Source organism: Prosopis cineraria, unplaced genomic scaffold (genome assembly GCF_029017545.1).
Source record: "Prosopis cineraria cultivar Desert tree isolate PC_DT_omini unplaced genomic scaffold, ASM2901754v1 PC461, whole genome shotgun sequence".
Lineage (NCBI taxonomy): Eukaryota > Viridiplantae > Streptophyta > Magnoliopsida > Fabales > Fabaceae > Prosopis > Prosopis cineraria.
In genome coordinates, this window is record NW_026555786.1 from 25,046 (window position 1) to 41,333 (window position 16,288).

The 16,288-nt window shown below is 34.6% G+C and overlaps 1 protein-coding gene and 1 pseudogene across 4 annotated transcripts; one reads left to right on the plus strand and one right to left on the minus strand.

Moving 5' to 3' along the window:
• The first annotated feature begins 3,920 nt into the window (after nt 1–3,920).
• On the plus strand, nt 3,921–9,658 carry LOC129297187 (uncharacterized GPI-anchored protein At1g61900-like). Of its 4 annotated transcripts, XM_054935551.1 has the most exons (9): nt 3,933–4,389; nt 4,981–5,039; nt 5,832–6,011; nt 6,131–6,736; nt 7,144–7,389; nt 7,524–7,556; nt 7,635–7,775; nt 7,979–8,023; nt 8,569–9,658. In XM_054935551.1, exons 3-9 carry the CDS (start codon nt 5,906–5,908, stop codon nt 8,637–8,639), a joined length of 1,248 nt encoding a protein of 415 aa, XP_054791526.1. In that variant the 5' UTR covers nt 3,933–4,389; nt 4,981–5,039; nt 5,832–5,905; the 3' UTR covers nt 8,640–9,658. The 4 variants fall into 4 exon arrangements, with proteins under 4 accessions (XP_054791528.1, XP_054791527.1, XP_054791526.1 ...); XM_054935550.1 differs by lacking the exon at nt 4,981–5,039 and having other exon boundaries at nt 3,935–4,389; XM_054935552.1 differs by lacking the exons at nt 4,981–5,039; nt 5,832–6,011 and having other exon boundaries at nt 3,928–4,389.
• Nucleotides 9,659–12,549: 2,891 nt separating this feature from the next.
• Nucleotides 12,550–15,938, minus strand: LOC129297186 (tRNA(His) guanylyltransferase 2-like; annotated as a pseudogene).
• Between the last annotated feature and the right edge of the window lie 350 nt (nt 15,939–16,288).

Genomic DNA, 16,288 nt, shown 5'->3' on the forward strand with positions numbered 1-16,288 from the left:
TCTGTGATGAAAAGTGTGGTACTATTAAAAGATGTGACATAAATGCTAAATTGTTAAAGTTATAGTTGGAATTGTTGGAAGGTAGTTGTGAAGTAATAAATTTATATATTACTTCCAGTTGTTCCAAGTTTATTTCCCATACAACTGCATGTCACTCAAGATGGCCACACACCAAGTAAAGAAAGTCACAGTTTCATAACAAAAGGGTGTATCATTGCTCAAGATGTAATTAAGCTAGACATACAAAGAATAGATGTAAGAATCCTAAATCTAATGTACAGATTGAAAAAGAGTGAAAGCCAAATGCAAATTAATTTGTTTGAAATTGAAATGCATTTAGTTTTTACTTATCTATTGTGTTTTGCTATTAAATGATTTTTCGTATGGACAACTATATCATATTTTTTTACTCATAGTAGTAACAAGTTATGTAAATATGTTTGTATTCTAAGAAGTTTTTTGAAAAGCAAACTGTACAGCTACCATTGAACTATACGAGATATTTTTTATGTTAAAAAAATGTGCAAATGTAGTATGTATATATTGGAATTAGTGTAATGTGGTCTTTATGTTTGTTTCGAGTTTAAATACGTGCTAGTATATTTGTTTTAATAATTAACACTGCTAAAATCACTAATATGGTATGAGACTATTGTTAATGTTTGTTAGGAATACATGGGATCCTGCTTGGAAATATATTGCTTGCTGATATTTCAAACGCTCACTTTTAAAACTTTCCAAAGTCATATATGAATATATGAAGGTGACTTGGAATATGCTAACTTTACTCAAGAATATTAATCCATTGACTCGTCAATTTCATGCTTATTAATGTGTAGTTAGGCCACTTAAAAAATAAAGTGTCTTTACTGCTGAAGTCACTAATGTGACATGAGAATATTGTTAATGTCCATTAGGATATATAGAATCCCACTTAGGAATATATTATTTTTTAGTATTTCAGAAGCTCACCTTTGAAACTTTTCGAGGTCACGTATAAATATATGAAGGTGACCTGAAAATTTGCTAACTTAACTCAAGAATATTAATCGAATGACTTCTCAAATTTCATGTTTGTTATGATTAGACTGCTTGAAAAATAAAGTTTCTTTGCTATTGAAATCACTATCGTGACATGAGAATATTATTAATCCATTGGGAATATATGAAACTTCACTTGGGAACAATTATTTTCTACAATTTTAGAAACTCACTTGTGAAATGTTTCAAGATGTTAACTTCACTCAAGAATATCAATCTATTGACTTATCAAATATTATGCTTGCTATAATTAGACCACTTACAAAATAAAGTGCCTTTATTGCTGAAAGCATTATCGTAGCATATGAATATTGTTGATGTTAGTTGGGAATTTATCCAAGTCACTTGAAAAATAAGATAAACCACTACTGAATAAAAGGAGAGTCAAAGTGAATAAGTCTCAAACTATGGTGAACTAATTTATTTGGTTCGATCTAATTTTTTCTCAAAATCAAAGCAAATTGAATTTATGAATACCCTTAGATGAGATAACAAGCTGAAGAAAAATTCACGGCATATTTTTAACTCTGTAAGAATTGACTTATTTGAAATAACACATGCAGCAATGTCACATGGCAAAAGCAAGCTGTCTTTCATGTTCTGCATATTTTTTTTCTCTGTTCTGCATATTTTTCTTCATGTCTTGCAATGTAAGTCCATTTACTTCTCTAAATGATATGTTTTACTATCATTTAGCGAGTTTAATATTCTTAATTTTCCCATTCCAAAGCATTAATGTTATATGTAAGAACTGAGTTGTTTCGAAATTAAACTCAAGCTGTATGATTAAGAGCATGATTTATGAAATGAAATATTTTAACTACTTGAATTTTAAAGAATGATGAGAATGCTCAACTTAAAGTGAAGTATTAAATTTACATGAGATAGGATCAAATGAAACGATACCCTTGAAATAAAAATAAATTTTATTGAAAAAAATAATAAATGAAACAAAAGCCAGCCTTGCGAGATATTATATATGACATGGGAGAAGTGTGAGCCACAAGCACGAGGATACCAGAAACCAAAAACAGTATGAGAAACCAAAGTCGAAAACATCATCTTTTCCACTAACCAGTAATTCACAGACACCCCTGTCGTATTTAAGAAGCAGCAATGAATGGTTGTTTTAAAAATACTAGAATATTCTCGCATGCGGCTAGGCTAGTCTTTATGTAAAAATTTATTTTTTTGAGAAAAAAATATAATGTTTTTATGACAATGCTATATGCTGCCATGCTAGTTCATCTTTTATTTTTCAATTAACATGGCTTAATATAAGTTTTAAAATAACTCAAAATGGGAAGTTTATAGTTTGGGTCTGTCCTTGACCCCAAAAGGGGTGAAAAAGTTAAAGTGTATTTTTAGTTATTTAATTTTATATAAATTTTAATTTAATTTTTTAATTTTAAGAAAAATCTTTTCAATCATCTAACCTTAATATCTTTAGTTTTAAATGATTATTTTTTGTGCCAATCATTATTACTTTTTTTTAAAAAAATTAAACTTAATATGTCAATATGTGAGAATATTTTGTTAGTATTTTAAAGTTTAATATATAATTTTTTTGGGATGAAACTAATGGTGTTAAGGGTAAAAAATAAAAAAATACTTTATAAAATTAAGAGATTAAAATAAATTTTTATATAAAATTAAAATACTAAATAGACTACACTTTAACCAAAAAAAAAAAAAATCACTTGTTTTGTCTGCAGCTGTGTCTGGCTGGACTTATCAGCTCAATTTGTTTTGTATTGGGACTCATGATATTTGAATATATGATATTATTATATTTATATTATTGATTAATTGGTAACTAAATTATTTATTTTAAAAGCTGTTAATATTATAAAATGAGACTGTACCAATAAGCCATCTAAATTATCTATTCTCCTTTGTGATTCCACTTTTATTGATGTCCTCAACGGGACATTTATTCTTCTTATAAAATTGGTTATTCATTTTATTAGTCACTTTTAAAATTAAATTATTTTTCTATTTTTTTATTCATTATATTATTTTAAAAAATAATTTTAAATGTTTCATGTAAATTATATCCATATTAATCAATATATTATAGCGCATAAAAATATTAGTATTATTTATCTCACCAAAAATAATATTATTGTTATCATAATACTCCTTCCATCCTAAATTATAAAATACTTTTAAAGCAATTAAACTTTTTAAAAAGATTAATGTTTTATTAAATATGCTTATTTAATATTACTCTTTTATTTATATTTAATTTTGGTTATTTTTTCTTTAAAATATAGTAAATGAAGTATTTTTTAAAAGTTTATATTTTTATTTTAAGAATAAAATTTTTAAGTATTTTAATAAAATTTATTGATATACTCTCTCTGTTAAAAAATGTAAGGTATTTTTAATTAAATTTTACTCTTAATAAAATAATTATCTACTTTCAAACTAATCTTTTTTTATATTTATTTTTATTAATATCTTACAATAAATAAAAAATTATTATTAATAATGATACTTTAAAAAAAAATAATGATTACACTTTTAAAAAAATAAAAATGCTTCACATTTTTTTACATTTAATTATTTAAAAAATATTTTATATTTTTAAATGAAAGAAATATAAAATTTTATATAAAAATGTTTTATAATTTAAAATAAAAAGTGTGTATATATATTAAATATAAATACAAATTCATGCGAGGTTCTCATGGAAGCGAGTCCATTTCTAAAACAAACTGTGAAGCTGAACTCTGATGCCGCGAATCGCCGTCATCGACGGCTTTCCTCTTAGTTACCGCCAAAACGGAAAACGAAAACCCGTTTACAATTGTGCAGTTGTTTTCACTGTTTGACTTTCAAAAGCCTTGAAACGTGAACTACACGTACGAGTCTCTTCAAGCGTGTCACACGCGTGCAAAATAATCGCTGGCATAAGGCGGTGGTAGTTTTCCAGCATCGCGGAAAGGTGTTGATGGCGTTAATGCGGGTAGCGCAGCCCCCATCTGAGTTCATTTTTATGGTGGGGTCTACTCTCTCTCTCAATCTGTGCAGAGACAGCTATTACTGAGCCTGCCATAATCCCCACCAACTTTGAATCCCCTCATTCATGGCTTCTCTGTGCTTGCTCTCTTCCTTTTTCCCTCCTTTTCTTTCCTACACCCACTTCTAAATCATCTTCAATGCCATTTGCATTTTCACAAGTTTTTGTTTGTTGGGAACCTACTCTTTGATTTTGCGTTAACTTGCTGAGTGGTTTGGTTTCCCCTTGTGGGTTTTGTCAAGGGGTGGGCATGAAGGAAATGGTGTTGCTTAAGCTTAGTTTCAATCACTTCATTCTCGTGCAGCTGTTTCTTCTGGCTACCGGTAGGTGCTTTACGCTTGAATTCTGGCTTGGTTGCTGGGTTTTCTTCAAATTCTCGTAATTTGTAAGATTTCTGAAGTGTTGGGCCATCTTTGTGTTGCTGTGTTTTGGCGAAAATTCAAGAGATGTGTTTTTGTTTCTGTTGGGAAGATTAGTGTTTCTTTAGTTTTCTTTCTTAGAAAGGCTCAGCATGAGTATGTGTCTGGAGCTCCTTGATGAAATATCATTTATTTCGAGTTACTTAAAGTTGAACTCTACTCACTTGCATTTTTAAACCGTTGTTTAATTCAATTTGTGGATTCGGATTTTTCCATGCCGTCATCTAATGTTGAACATGGTAAAGTGGGATTGTTTAGGAGTAAGCAGAGTTAGGGTTTGGAACATCGTTTTCCCAAACAGTCGAGAACACTTCTTTGTCTGTAGCTTCGCCTTATCAACATATCAAGTGAGAGATCTTAATATTCATTCTTGGTTTTAACTTAGCTGCTATCACTACTGACTGACGATATGGTTGCCCATGCTCACTTAAATTAAGTTGAGAACTAGTTTTCATTAACATAAGCTATGCGAATAAGCAGCATTGTGAATGGCAGGTCTTAGGCAAAGCTGTTGCAGTACTGAACATTTGAACTGACCACTATCGCATTACAAGGTGGCTTTCTTGATCTAGCCTTCTTGTGCAGAGTTCATCTTCCAGAGTACCAGCCAAAACAAATTCATGAATGGCAGAGCCGGGCCATGAGTTTGAAAACTTAGTAGTGATTACCCGACGGCACCCCCTTTTCCTCCAAAACTTCACCGCTAAATCAATTAGGGCCTCTGTTTTAATGATGGCTTTTAGCTGTTCTAGAGTTTGAGCGTGAACAGTTTAGCCTTATCATTTTGTCCTCTGCTTCAGCTCAGTGAAGTCTTCTTCTGGCAATTTATTCCCATAGATCTCATATCGAAGAAGTTACAGTGTCAATTATATTTAAGCATTGTGTTTTGTGCTGTTTAAAACATAAACTTATCACTATATATCTCTCTCATCTGGCCATTGGAAGGTTTAATTGGGTTGGCACATGAACCATTGAAATAGAAAAACAAACCATTATCTGGAAGGTTGTATTTGTGAGAATTAATTACAAATGAGTTGATGATATTTATCTATGCCGAAGAGACTAATATCTATGATTTAATTCAAGTGGAATTTTGCTTGTCCCTTTGCCTATAAGCTATGTTCTGACGCTCTGTTGTTCGCAAAATTCAGCTTTTAATTCATGGCTTGTATTATTTTGTAACTCTAAGACGGCAGAGAATATAAACATGTATGACTCTCTACAAATGAGTTTATGATTCTTTGTAAGTTATTTTTCCTTGCCAAATTGCCCTTGAGGATTAGACGTGAGAGAGAGAGAGAGAGAGAGAGATTTTCCCCCCCCCCCCTTACTCATGTTTGGTACAGGTGCCCATGAGCTGCATGGCATTATCTTAGATCGTAGTGAAGATCCTATACAATTGGATAGCCATGTGGGTTCCATGATCTCTAAAATCCCACCTCTTGGTGCTCCGCAGCCTCTTCTTCCTCTCCTTGCTCCTTCACCATTAGTTCCATTCACCAATACCTCCATCCCAAAATTATCAGGTTCTTTTCTAAATTCTGCAGTGGTATTTTGGAATTCTAAGACTTGAATGGAAATTTCTGTTGCATCTTGCATTTGATTACCTATCTCTTGTTGCTTTATATGTGACTGTCTGTTGTAGGGTTTTGCACTTTGAACTTCACTGCTGCTGAAAGTTTGATGAGTGTGACAGCAATTGATTGCTGGGAAAGTTTTGCACCACTTGTAGCTAATGTAATATGTTGTCCCCAGCTGGAAGCCACTCTCACTATTCTCATTGGGCAATCTAGCAAGTATTCAGACATGCTTGCCTTAAATAGGACTCTTGCTAAACATTGCCTATCAGATGTGAAACAGATTTTGATTGCCCAAGGTGCCAATCACAGTTTGACACAGATGTGTTCAATTCATTCTTTAAATCTCACTGAGGCATCTTGCCCAGTCAAAGACGTAAATGAGTTTCATGACGTAGTGGATACGTCTAAGCTTCTTGTTGCTTGTGAGAAAATTGATCCCATTAAAGAATGCTGTGATCAAATTTGTCAGAATGCTATATTAGAAGCAGCTACAAAAATTGCATCGAAAGGTTCTGATCTTTTGGGCTTAAATGGGCCACATGTCCTACCTGAGCACTCTACTCGGATCAATGATTGTCAAAGTATTGTGCTGCGGTGGCTTGCTAGTGAGCTTGATCCTTCTAATTCTAAGAAGATTCTGAGAGGACTATCTAATTGCAACGTTAACAAAGGTGAGCTAGAACAGAGTGTTATGTCATGTTGATACGCTAAAGATTATATAGATTTTGAGTTGGGGTGGATTCTCCAAACAAAAGGTGTAATTTGAGTACGCCATTGACTTTTGAAAACATATGAGATCAGCATCTAGAGAAAGATTGTTAGTGGGGTGTCATCATTCACTTGTGCTTGTGGATTGTTACGTTTCGGCTGATTGTCTTTTTCTGTCTGCTTTAAGCATATGCACAATGGTCATCATTTTGTGATTTTGGTAGATACCGGCTGGCTCATTAAATAGTTTCAATTGGTCTTATTACTGCTTTCAATGCCATTATGAGTTATGAATGTTATTGTATGGAGAGTTCAGCTCCCTGTAGTACTGAATTCCTTCACTTTGATCTTATACTGGCTTCTGCCGCAGTTTGCCCACTGGTTTTGCCTGACATGAGACATGTCGCTGAGGCTTGTAGAGATGGGGTAAAAAACAAGACATCCTGCTGTGATGCCATGGAAGTGTATGTGTCTCACTTGCAAAGGCAGAGTTTCATCACAAATTTACAAGCTTTGGATTGTGCAGAGGCTCTGGCTATGAAACTACAAAAATCAAACATTACCAAAGATGTTTATAGTCTCTGTCATGTAAGTCTCAAGGATTTCTCGCTTCAAGGTTAGTTTTAGCTCCCTATTTCAGTTGACTAGCAAAACAGAAAGACTCAATTCTTATATGCGCGCGTGTATTTTCATCTAATGGTCCTGTTTTTTTTCCTCTTTTCATTCTACCAATTCAACATGATGTGGAAGTCAACCATGTGGATGTTTCAGTTAATACTCAAGGTAACATATTCGAATTATAATGCAATATTACATGTGTTGGCAAAGTGATTGAAGTATTCAATTTTTTTCCCCAAACAGAGGCTGGTTGTTTGCTACCTAGCTTGCCTTCAGATTTAACGTTAGATACGACTGGGATTAGCTTCAATTGTGATCTAAATGACAATATTCCAGCGCCTTGGCCTTCTGCATCACAAGTGGCGACTTCAGCATGTAATAAAAGTATGTTTAAGACATTGAAAGTATAGATACTTTTTCTGGTTGGTTTTATTCCCCTTTAGAGAGGGAGAGAGGAGTAGACACGGAGAAGTCTTCTTGGAGGAGTTATAATTATTTCACAACTTTCTGGAGGAGTTTAAATTATTTCATAATTTTCTGTAATTTGTTTTAATTAATTTGTTAATTTTACTTTTTTGGATCTACAGCTGTCAACATTCCTGCCCTTCCTGCAGCAGCAAATGGTCAAAGTTGTAAGAGCACCTTGTCAACCAATTATTTATTCAGCAATCTAATAGAAGTCCTTAAACATAGCTCTTCCTGAAGCATTTGCTTGTTTGAAGTCCTGAATATTTCTTCTTCTTTTTGAATTGATAAGCCCTGAATATTTCAAATCTTATAATCAATTGTATGGTATTATAGATCTTAAAGAAAATACAAATTAAGATTGGAATTGTAAGCTGGCCTGGTCACTGGTCTAAATTCACAGTTTGGTCTTTGGAAGATAGCACTAATTTGAGTTTTGTCCCGGAAACGACGATGTACAAGTGAGTCCTTCATTTCCCTGATTTTAAAATCAATAATCTTTTGGTGAGCTATCAAAATGACTAAATCAAACCCAAATGATTCCAGGACTCAATTACATTTTTTTTTTCAAGGAACTAAACTGAAATAAGTGATGATTTAAAGACCAAAAATGTGAATTTAGCCTTTTTATTAAGACCAGATCTTGATACAGACAGAGTTCAGTGGTCTTGTTTTTTCCATGCCTGCTTGACTTATTTTTGTGTTTTTGCAGGCCTCCAAAGTGATTATGTGCTGTGTCCTATGCTTTTCGCTTTCTCCCTGCTCCTTATGACACTCGGCTAATTACATGGGTTTTCTTCTTAATGCAGCCTTCTTAGTCGTTCAACTACAGTTATTTTTGGGTGAGTCTTAATCCAAAGGTTAATTGTCATCCAACTCTGATAGGTTTTGGTAATAGAAAATTAGTCCGCAGGGCAAAGAGGTCTGTTTCCGATATCGTTAATTCATGATTCTTGCATGCTTGTGTAATAAAATTGTGTATAGGAAGCTTAGGAGATTATAGGTTATACAGTAGCTTGTTGAAATTGAGATGCAAACCTGTATTGCAGTGGAAGAAGCTTTTTTAAGCGTCTATTAAGTATTATTGCCATCTTGTGAAGTGCAATATCTCAATGAGCTTACAAATTATTTCATATCCATGAATTTGATCTAGCCCCTTCAAAGGAGACAGGAGATGGTTAAAGTTTTCTAAGTGTATTGGTCATTTAAATTGGATCATCAGCAAAATGCGAATACGTATAGGGCCTACATATCATAATTACACTCATTTACGTTTTTTCTTACTGGTCTCTACCTCTCATTTACTTTTGTCCTCTCTAGAGGATCTGGACTGATTGGTTCTTGGTCAGAGGTGTTGTAAGATTTTGTTCAGGTTAAATTCTCTCAACATGTATTCTCCCACGTCGATGCATTTAAGAATTTACTGCTTAAGTGCTACCTAGAAGAAAGAAACTCATGTTTTAAGGATCACATGTCATGTCTTTAGGATTGTTTGTGGACAAGTGTAAATTTCTTTATGGGAAGTGAAGTCTATTGGGAGACCAAATGCATTACCTCCTAGAGGTTAAAAGACTTGCATGTGTTAGTCAAGGGAATGTCATGCAGGATTTAGTTGTGGCCGACCAAGCACATTTGTGAAATTGTGGATAGCATTGAAAGTGCCTATCTACAACTGTTTCCAGCTACTGATTGTACGCATTTACTGCTGGGAAGTGGTCACTGGTTATTGAGGAGAGAATTTATTTCGGATTTCATTTAATAATACAGAACAGTTGAATCTGAAATTCAGATTCATTTCAGCATTTTTTGGGGTTGTGCATTCATTTCATGATTTCAGGATTCAAGTCTTGCTCTTGCCTTTTTATCCAGATCAAAAGACTTCTTTTTTTTCCCCAAATACAGAGTATTAGCATGTTTAGGCCGAAAAAAAAAACGTTGCATAATTTGATTTGTTGCTTCCGCACAAGGGTGCTTATTTTTAGGATATGGCCAATCTGCACAAGTAATTGAAGACAAATTGTGCTAGATGCAATCCTGTTATCCCACTAAAGGGGCAAATGATAATGAAATCTTAGCATATCACGACTTCTGGAATTTTAAACTTGTAAATCAAAGATTCATCCCATCACAAATCATCCGGCATATCTAATAAACTAATAAAATAGTGCCAATAATTCAACAAGTGTGATAACAAAACATAAAGATGACTCATAATGCTTCAATTCAGCTTGCCTTGGCATGATCTTATACTGTATAGTCAATGAATATAATATAAGAAAACATAACTTTATATCTCTATAGTTTATAATTTGTTTGCATTTTGTTATTGGTCATAGTAAGTTTTTTTTTTGGTGTTTTTGGTCCTTGTACTTTTATTTTTTATTATTTTAGGCCCCTTCAGAAATAATGTAGAAGAACTTAGGAGGGATTTAAAAAAAAAAAAAAGTACATGGATCAAAAACATTGAAAAAAAGTGTAGGAATTAATAATAAAATGTGAGTAAAATATTAAGATCTAAAGTTATATTTTTCCCTATAATATTCAAAGTTCTACTCTAATCTTTATATTTTGTGCTGGTTTATCTCGTTTTCATGAAAAACAATCTTGAAGTTATTAAGCAGGACATTGTTTCCCTATTATGTTCTTTTTGCCTTGTCTGTATTTGTATTTCTAATGAGAACTTGTTAGCTAATTTCTAAATTCCTTCTAATATTTTGGCAACATTTATGTTGTGATTTCCCTTTTTATTATATTATAAATTGATATTTTTATAAATAAAAAATAAATACGACAGAGATTAATACCCATAACTTAAATATAACCAAAAGAGAGAGAGCGAAGTAGCTATACTCTCTAGATAGTATCCATATTTGTTGTACGATTGCAGATGATTTACAAGCCAAGTGGAAGCATCTTTTTATAAGCAGAAACAAGTATGCTAGGGTTTTAACTAAAAGATCTAGGTTGTGTCTAGTTCATTCTTCTGATCTTGACTTAATGTGACACCTTATATATGGGGTTGGCGCCCTTTTTGACGTAAATAATTATTCTGAGCTAATATAAGATTTCATCCTTCTCCTTCTTCAAAAAAAAAAAAAAAGCTCTAAATTCCTAGAGGACATAACTATAGCAAGTTTCTTTTTCGAAAGCTTAAGTCTTGGAGAAGTAAAGAACATGCACACCAACCAACAGGTGTTGGTTTCAGTAGAATGAGCTATTATTGTTTAAGCACGATGTCTTGAATTCAAGTTCGCGTGAAATGTCAAAAAACATCTTTTAGAGAGCTACTCCCAAATTGAATATAACCATGCTCGAATCCGAGCAAGTTTTGGGAAGGGAAAAAAGGGGGGGGGGGGGGTTGGGCATGTACACCATGAACTACAACGCACGCCAATTCCCCATAATTGTGGTGACATATGAGTTGAACAGAGGAGGAAGGCTCATCTTCTTCGTCCGAACAATCGCTTCCAGGATTTCAAGTGAAGCACAATCCTCTTCCTCATCCTCCTCATTCTGCTCCCAATCTTGACTTTGATCTTTGAGATTCTGACTCCCAAACATGACAAAGCCTTGCTCTGAGAATCTGCTCGCTCCAAGGCCTTGTAGATCAAGAACTGGGCTCTTCTGTGGATTCTCTCTTCTGGTTCTTCCTTCTCCATCTTTGAATAACCTGATGGTTTCTTCAATAAAATGGCCATATTCTGAGATGAAGATGTGCAGATGAAGACCACTTTGAAAGCAATATTTATAGGAGGGCATGATCAGTACTTATCAGTATTTTAATAAATCAGACAATAAATAAAATATTAGGAAATAAAAATAAATTATATGTTGAATGTATATTATCCCTCATATGAAAAATAAACACCTGTATCAAATACAAACTTCCTTAGAAAACATAGGCTTTTAACTTGTTTCTATCTGCTCAGAAGAGCCTGCATGAGATGTGTCAAACTCTATTGTTTAATTAACACGAATGATCTCATCCACAGCTATAAATTTTCCATCCTGAAGCTCAGGAAAAAGGAAAGTTTAAAGCTTAGGTTTTGTAGACTGTGACATATTTAGAAGTTGATTCATAATTTTGGTGCAAATTGCCATAAGATAGTGACACCATTTGCGTAAGCCTTGGTTAAGAATCTGTCTCAGACAGAGCATTATGTCCACAAACTTAGGATCATATAATTTATTTGGTTAAATTACAGCCGCATGCACTCGAGGTTGTTCAAATCAACGAGATTATTACGTGCAAAAGCCTGCTAATTTAAATAGAGTTAGGTCGTTTAGGACAATAATTGCAGCTTATTTATCGTATTCACTAATTTTATGCATATCAAATTGCAAGAAGGTGGAATTAACCATTGATGATAGGCCAAAACTAACTAATCAAACATGATACAATGTGTCAGAGATGTAGAGTTAGCTGTGCTAATAAATGTTTAGTGAATGGTACTAGATACAATAATAGTATATCACCGTCCCAGCCAGAAGAACTGCAAATATGCGTGTACATACAAACATGCGTTCAGGGAGAGGAATTGTTTATTGTTCAGAGGTTGGAGATATTTTTAATGCCTATTATTTAATTTTCAATAAACATTTTTTGAATACATTTTAGTTATTCAATTAGGGCTGCTTGAAATTATCAAAACTAGCTACTAGCAACTATTTTTTTATTAGATCATGATGGTACTTCAAACCCTTAAACCCCTATTGATACTTTTATTATCTGAGTTGGCATTTACAATGGGCTAAAAGGAAATAATAACTCTCATAACGTAGACGAATGATCAAAAGTAAATGTAAACACCGCAAAAATTTGTAATAAATGCCTCCTTCAATCTTTGCATGCAAACTTTTACATGAATCTGGATCAATGATTTGTAATGTCGGGGGATTATTTCCTCGTCTTACTTGGTGCGTCCCACATGGAGTATGGTTTTTTCACTGCTCATTCATTCATTGAACCAGTTGCCAAATAAAAAAAATTATTCATTGACGAACGCAATTGCTTTCTTTTCTTGATGAGCGACCCATTGCCCTATCATTGGGCCATGGTTTTGACAATTATATTTAGGAAGAATAGTCTCACAGCATGTGTTACTTCCCATCAAGGATGTTTGGGTGCTCTAGCCAAAACCCTGATCCAATGATATCACAGTGTTCTACAATGACTTTTCTATGACTCTCACGAGAATCATCATTCTCTTGATGCTCGGGAAACTTGCCTCCTTTGTTCCAGAAAACTGAGGATCCTTGTCTGAACAAGATGGGCAAACTATTATAGTCAGTTTCCAATTCCTCAAGTCTTTTTTGTAACTGAGCTCCTTTCAAACTATTCTGGGCATCTTTCTTGCTTTTCCCCAAAGCAACAAGCTTCCAGAAACAAGAGTTATACTGATTGTTGATGTGGCAGTCCACCTGCCTCCACGAAAGATAGTCACAGATAATCTCTCTTGATGGATAGCACACTGCTCTTCCATCAAAAGGAGGAGTGTATTTCAATTCTTTCTCCTCGAAAAAGTCTTTCCACCTCATTACATACATAGATGTGAAGAATGAAACCACAGCAGAAACAATTTCACTGGCTCTCCTTTGATATAGATTCGTACTTTGTTTCAAAATAAAGCTATGCTCATCGCCAACTCCATAGGCAAATACTACATCCGGCTGAAACTCTTCTAACACAGCCATTGCACTTGAGTTCATTAACCTGAGAGCTCTCTCATCATTAGGCTTCACAAATTCATGTGTTTCAGAAAGCTTGTGGAAATGACACCCATCAATTCTGACCACAACCCATGTGAATGGCATCAACTTAGCGTCAAATTCAAAGGACTTTACATACTCTGATTTTACATTATCAATCTCCACTACAAACCCACCAAGCTCCTTTACTAGCGTACCCTGATCATTCCAAAATCTTCTACTAGCTATCTTCTGTGAATGCACCGTAACTATCTTCTCCTTAGCCTCTTGATGGGATCACCATCCTCCTTGTACTTCACAATATCTTCCACTGCAGTTTTTGCAACAAATGAGCCTTGACGAAATATAGGCTCAAGGGTGGTATAGTTGAGATTGAACTCATCAAGCAAAAGATCATTTTTGTCATGTTTCTCAGTACCCTCCAGAAAATTTTGTGCCTCCCTTTCAGTCATTCCTCGTTTAACAAGATGCCAAATGCATTGATCATATTGATTCTTAACGTGACAGATATTTTTCCTCCAAAAAAGGTATGCTTGAAGGACTTCGATAGATGCACAACTTATAACCCTTCCATGGAAGGAAGGAGGGTACTTTAATTCTTGTTGCGGGAAGGATTCACTCCACTTTCTTACATGCACAGAGGCAAAGAAGATGTGATTATGGATAAAACTTTACTAGCTCGCCTTTCATAGAATTTGGAGCTCTTCGTGAAGACAAAGCTGAATTCATCAATGAATCCATATGCCAGAACAATGTCTGCATACTCTTGAAGCACTGAAACAGCACAGGAGTTCATCAATTGCAGAGCCTTTTCATCTCATGGTTTCTCAAAATCATGAATTTTGGAGAGCCTTTCAAAGCCACGACCATTCATCCAAACAACAATCAGATTAGGAAACATACCTCATCTTCAACCTCAAATGACTTCACATACTCATATTTACTGTTTGCCATTAAACAGAACGATTGCTTTCTCCACTCAAGACAGTTATCTAATACCTCATAGGCAATATAGTTTGAAAGGGCTGAGAATCCAAATAACCATAAGAAATCAATTGCAAATGGACAAAATTCAAGGGATATATCTTAATTTGGCACGTTGCCAAAACACAAAGAAAGTTCAGGGAATAGCATTAATTTGAGCTTCAATAGATGGGCGAGGCTGAAGAAGTAAAGATAAACAGCAACTCTTCAAAGTTTAACCTGAAAACATGCAAGTAAGAAGTGAGGCTTCAATACATGGGGATCCAGAAGACTTCACTCAATCTAAACAGCTAGCGAGCTTTGAATGGCCAATATTGGCCATGGCGGAACAAGGGAAAAGGGTAAAGTGGGAAAAAAGAGCAAGAGGCATCCAAATTCTCTACACATTGGGGAATAGGGAGCCAAGGTTGGCCTCAAGCTTGAGCTTATGGAAGGACTAGCCTGTCCTAAAAGCCAAAAAGTAGGCCTTTAAATAGGTTTAAGATTTGTAATGTTTAAATTTGTTTAAATTTAGTTTGATTCTTTCATCAAAATTCATCTGAGATTCAAAACACTAATCAAACCTAAACTTCATAGAGATAAGAATTTCTATTTAAAAATGACAAATTAATCAAAATACAGTACAAACTCCTCCTTCTGAGATCATAATATTTCACTTGGGCACCACTAAAATAAACTCACAGCAATTGTCATCCGTGAACCAGAGCACGCTAAAATTAATGGAAGTAAAGCAACTCAGTTTCAACTAGCAACTCCAGTTTGAACGATTAACATCAGATGGTAACTCAAAGCTCGAACTTGAAGGTTAAAAAGTAAAGCAACCAGGGCTCCAATCTTTACTGAAATTTATGCTTCAGCTAGTAACTCAGTTTCCTCGGAAATATATTTATTTGACTATTCTACCAACTCTTAGCAAATCAAAATCGAGATTTGTCACCCACAAATCAAACAAAAAGAAACTGATTGTGCCTGAAAATATAATATAGTTTATATATATAAAAAATAATCACGGAATCATAGAAGCAGAAAGTGGACAGCAAGCATAGCAGTAGAAACCAGAGCACGGTAAAAAGTGGAGAGGAAGCAAATCTCACTTACACGATCAAAGACCTAAGGGAGTGACTGTGGAGCTGAGGTCGTTTGAGCGAGATTGCCTGAGTGATTGAGACTGAGTGACTGAGATTAAGCGACACTTATGCCTCTCTGGATATGAATTACGAGCCTGGAAAGCTTATGGAGTGACGGACGAAGCAACGGTTGAGCCGTGCGGTGACAGAAGGAGCTGAGATTTGGTGAGATATGCGGAGTCGCCGGGTCGGAGAGCGAGAGAGACTCTCGTCCGGAGAATCGTGGGTGAGGAGCCGAGTGAGCGAGTAAGGAGAGCCGGGTCGTGTCGTGGTCGGTTCGGGTTCGGGCCCCATTAACATGAGAGTAAGGATTGGACCTAATTGGCACGTCCTGCCCTAAGTGAAAGAGCCAACGAGCCAGTGCATTAGCCCAATTTGTTTGGGTTTTTTTTTTTTAAAATCAATGATTTTGCCAAAAGAAATATAAGATATCCTTTTTTCTTGAAAAATACTTTTCTGATCCGCATCATTTGTTTGTGTGGCCTTACGGCGATTTGGTTGGTGCGTTATGCATTCAACTGAAGCGTCGGAAGCTCGAACTGGCAGAGGAGGAAGCAGAAGAAAGAGTATAATTCGTTTGTGTGTTATTATTTGATGATTTTTATGTTCACA

What these genes read in the sequence shown, in the direction of transcription:
- LOC129297187 (XM_054935550.1), top strand. Translation starts at nt 4,317, where the DNA reads ATGAAGGAAATGGTGTTGCTTAAGCTTAGTTTCAATCACTTCATTCTC. An exon ending in GCTGTTTCTTCTGGCTACCG is followed by an intron (nt 4,390 to 5,831) that starts GTAGGTGCTTTA and finishes TGTTTGGTACAG; the next exon opens with GTGCCCATGAGCTGCATGGC. An exon ending in CTCCATCCCAAAATTATCAG is followed by an intron (nt 6,012 to 6,130) that starts GTTCTTTTCTAA and finishes TGTCTGTTGTAG; the next exon opens with GGTTTTGCACTTTGAACTTC.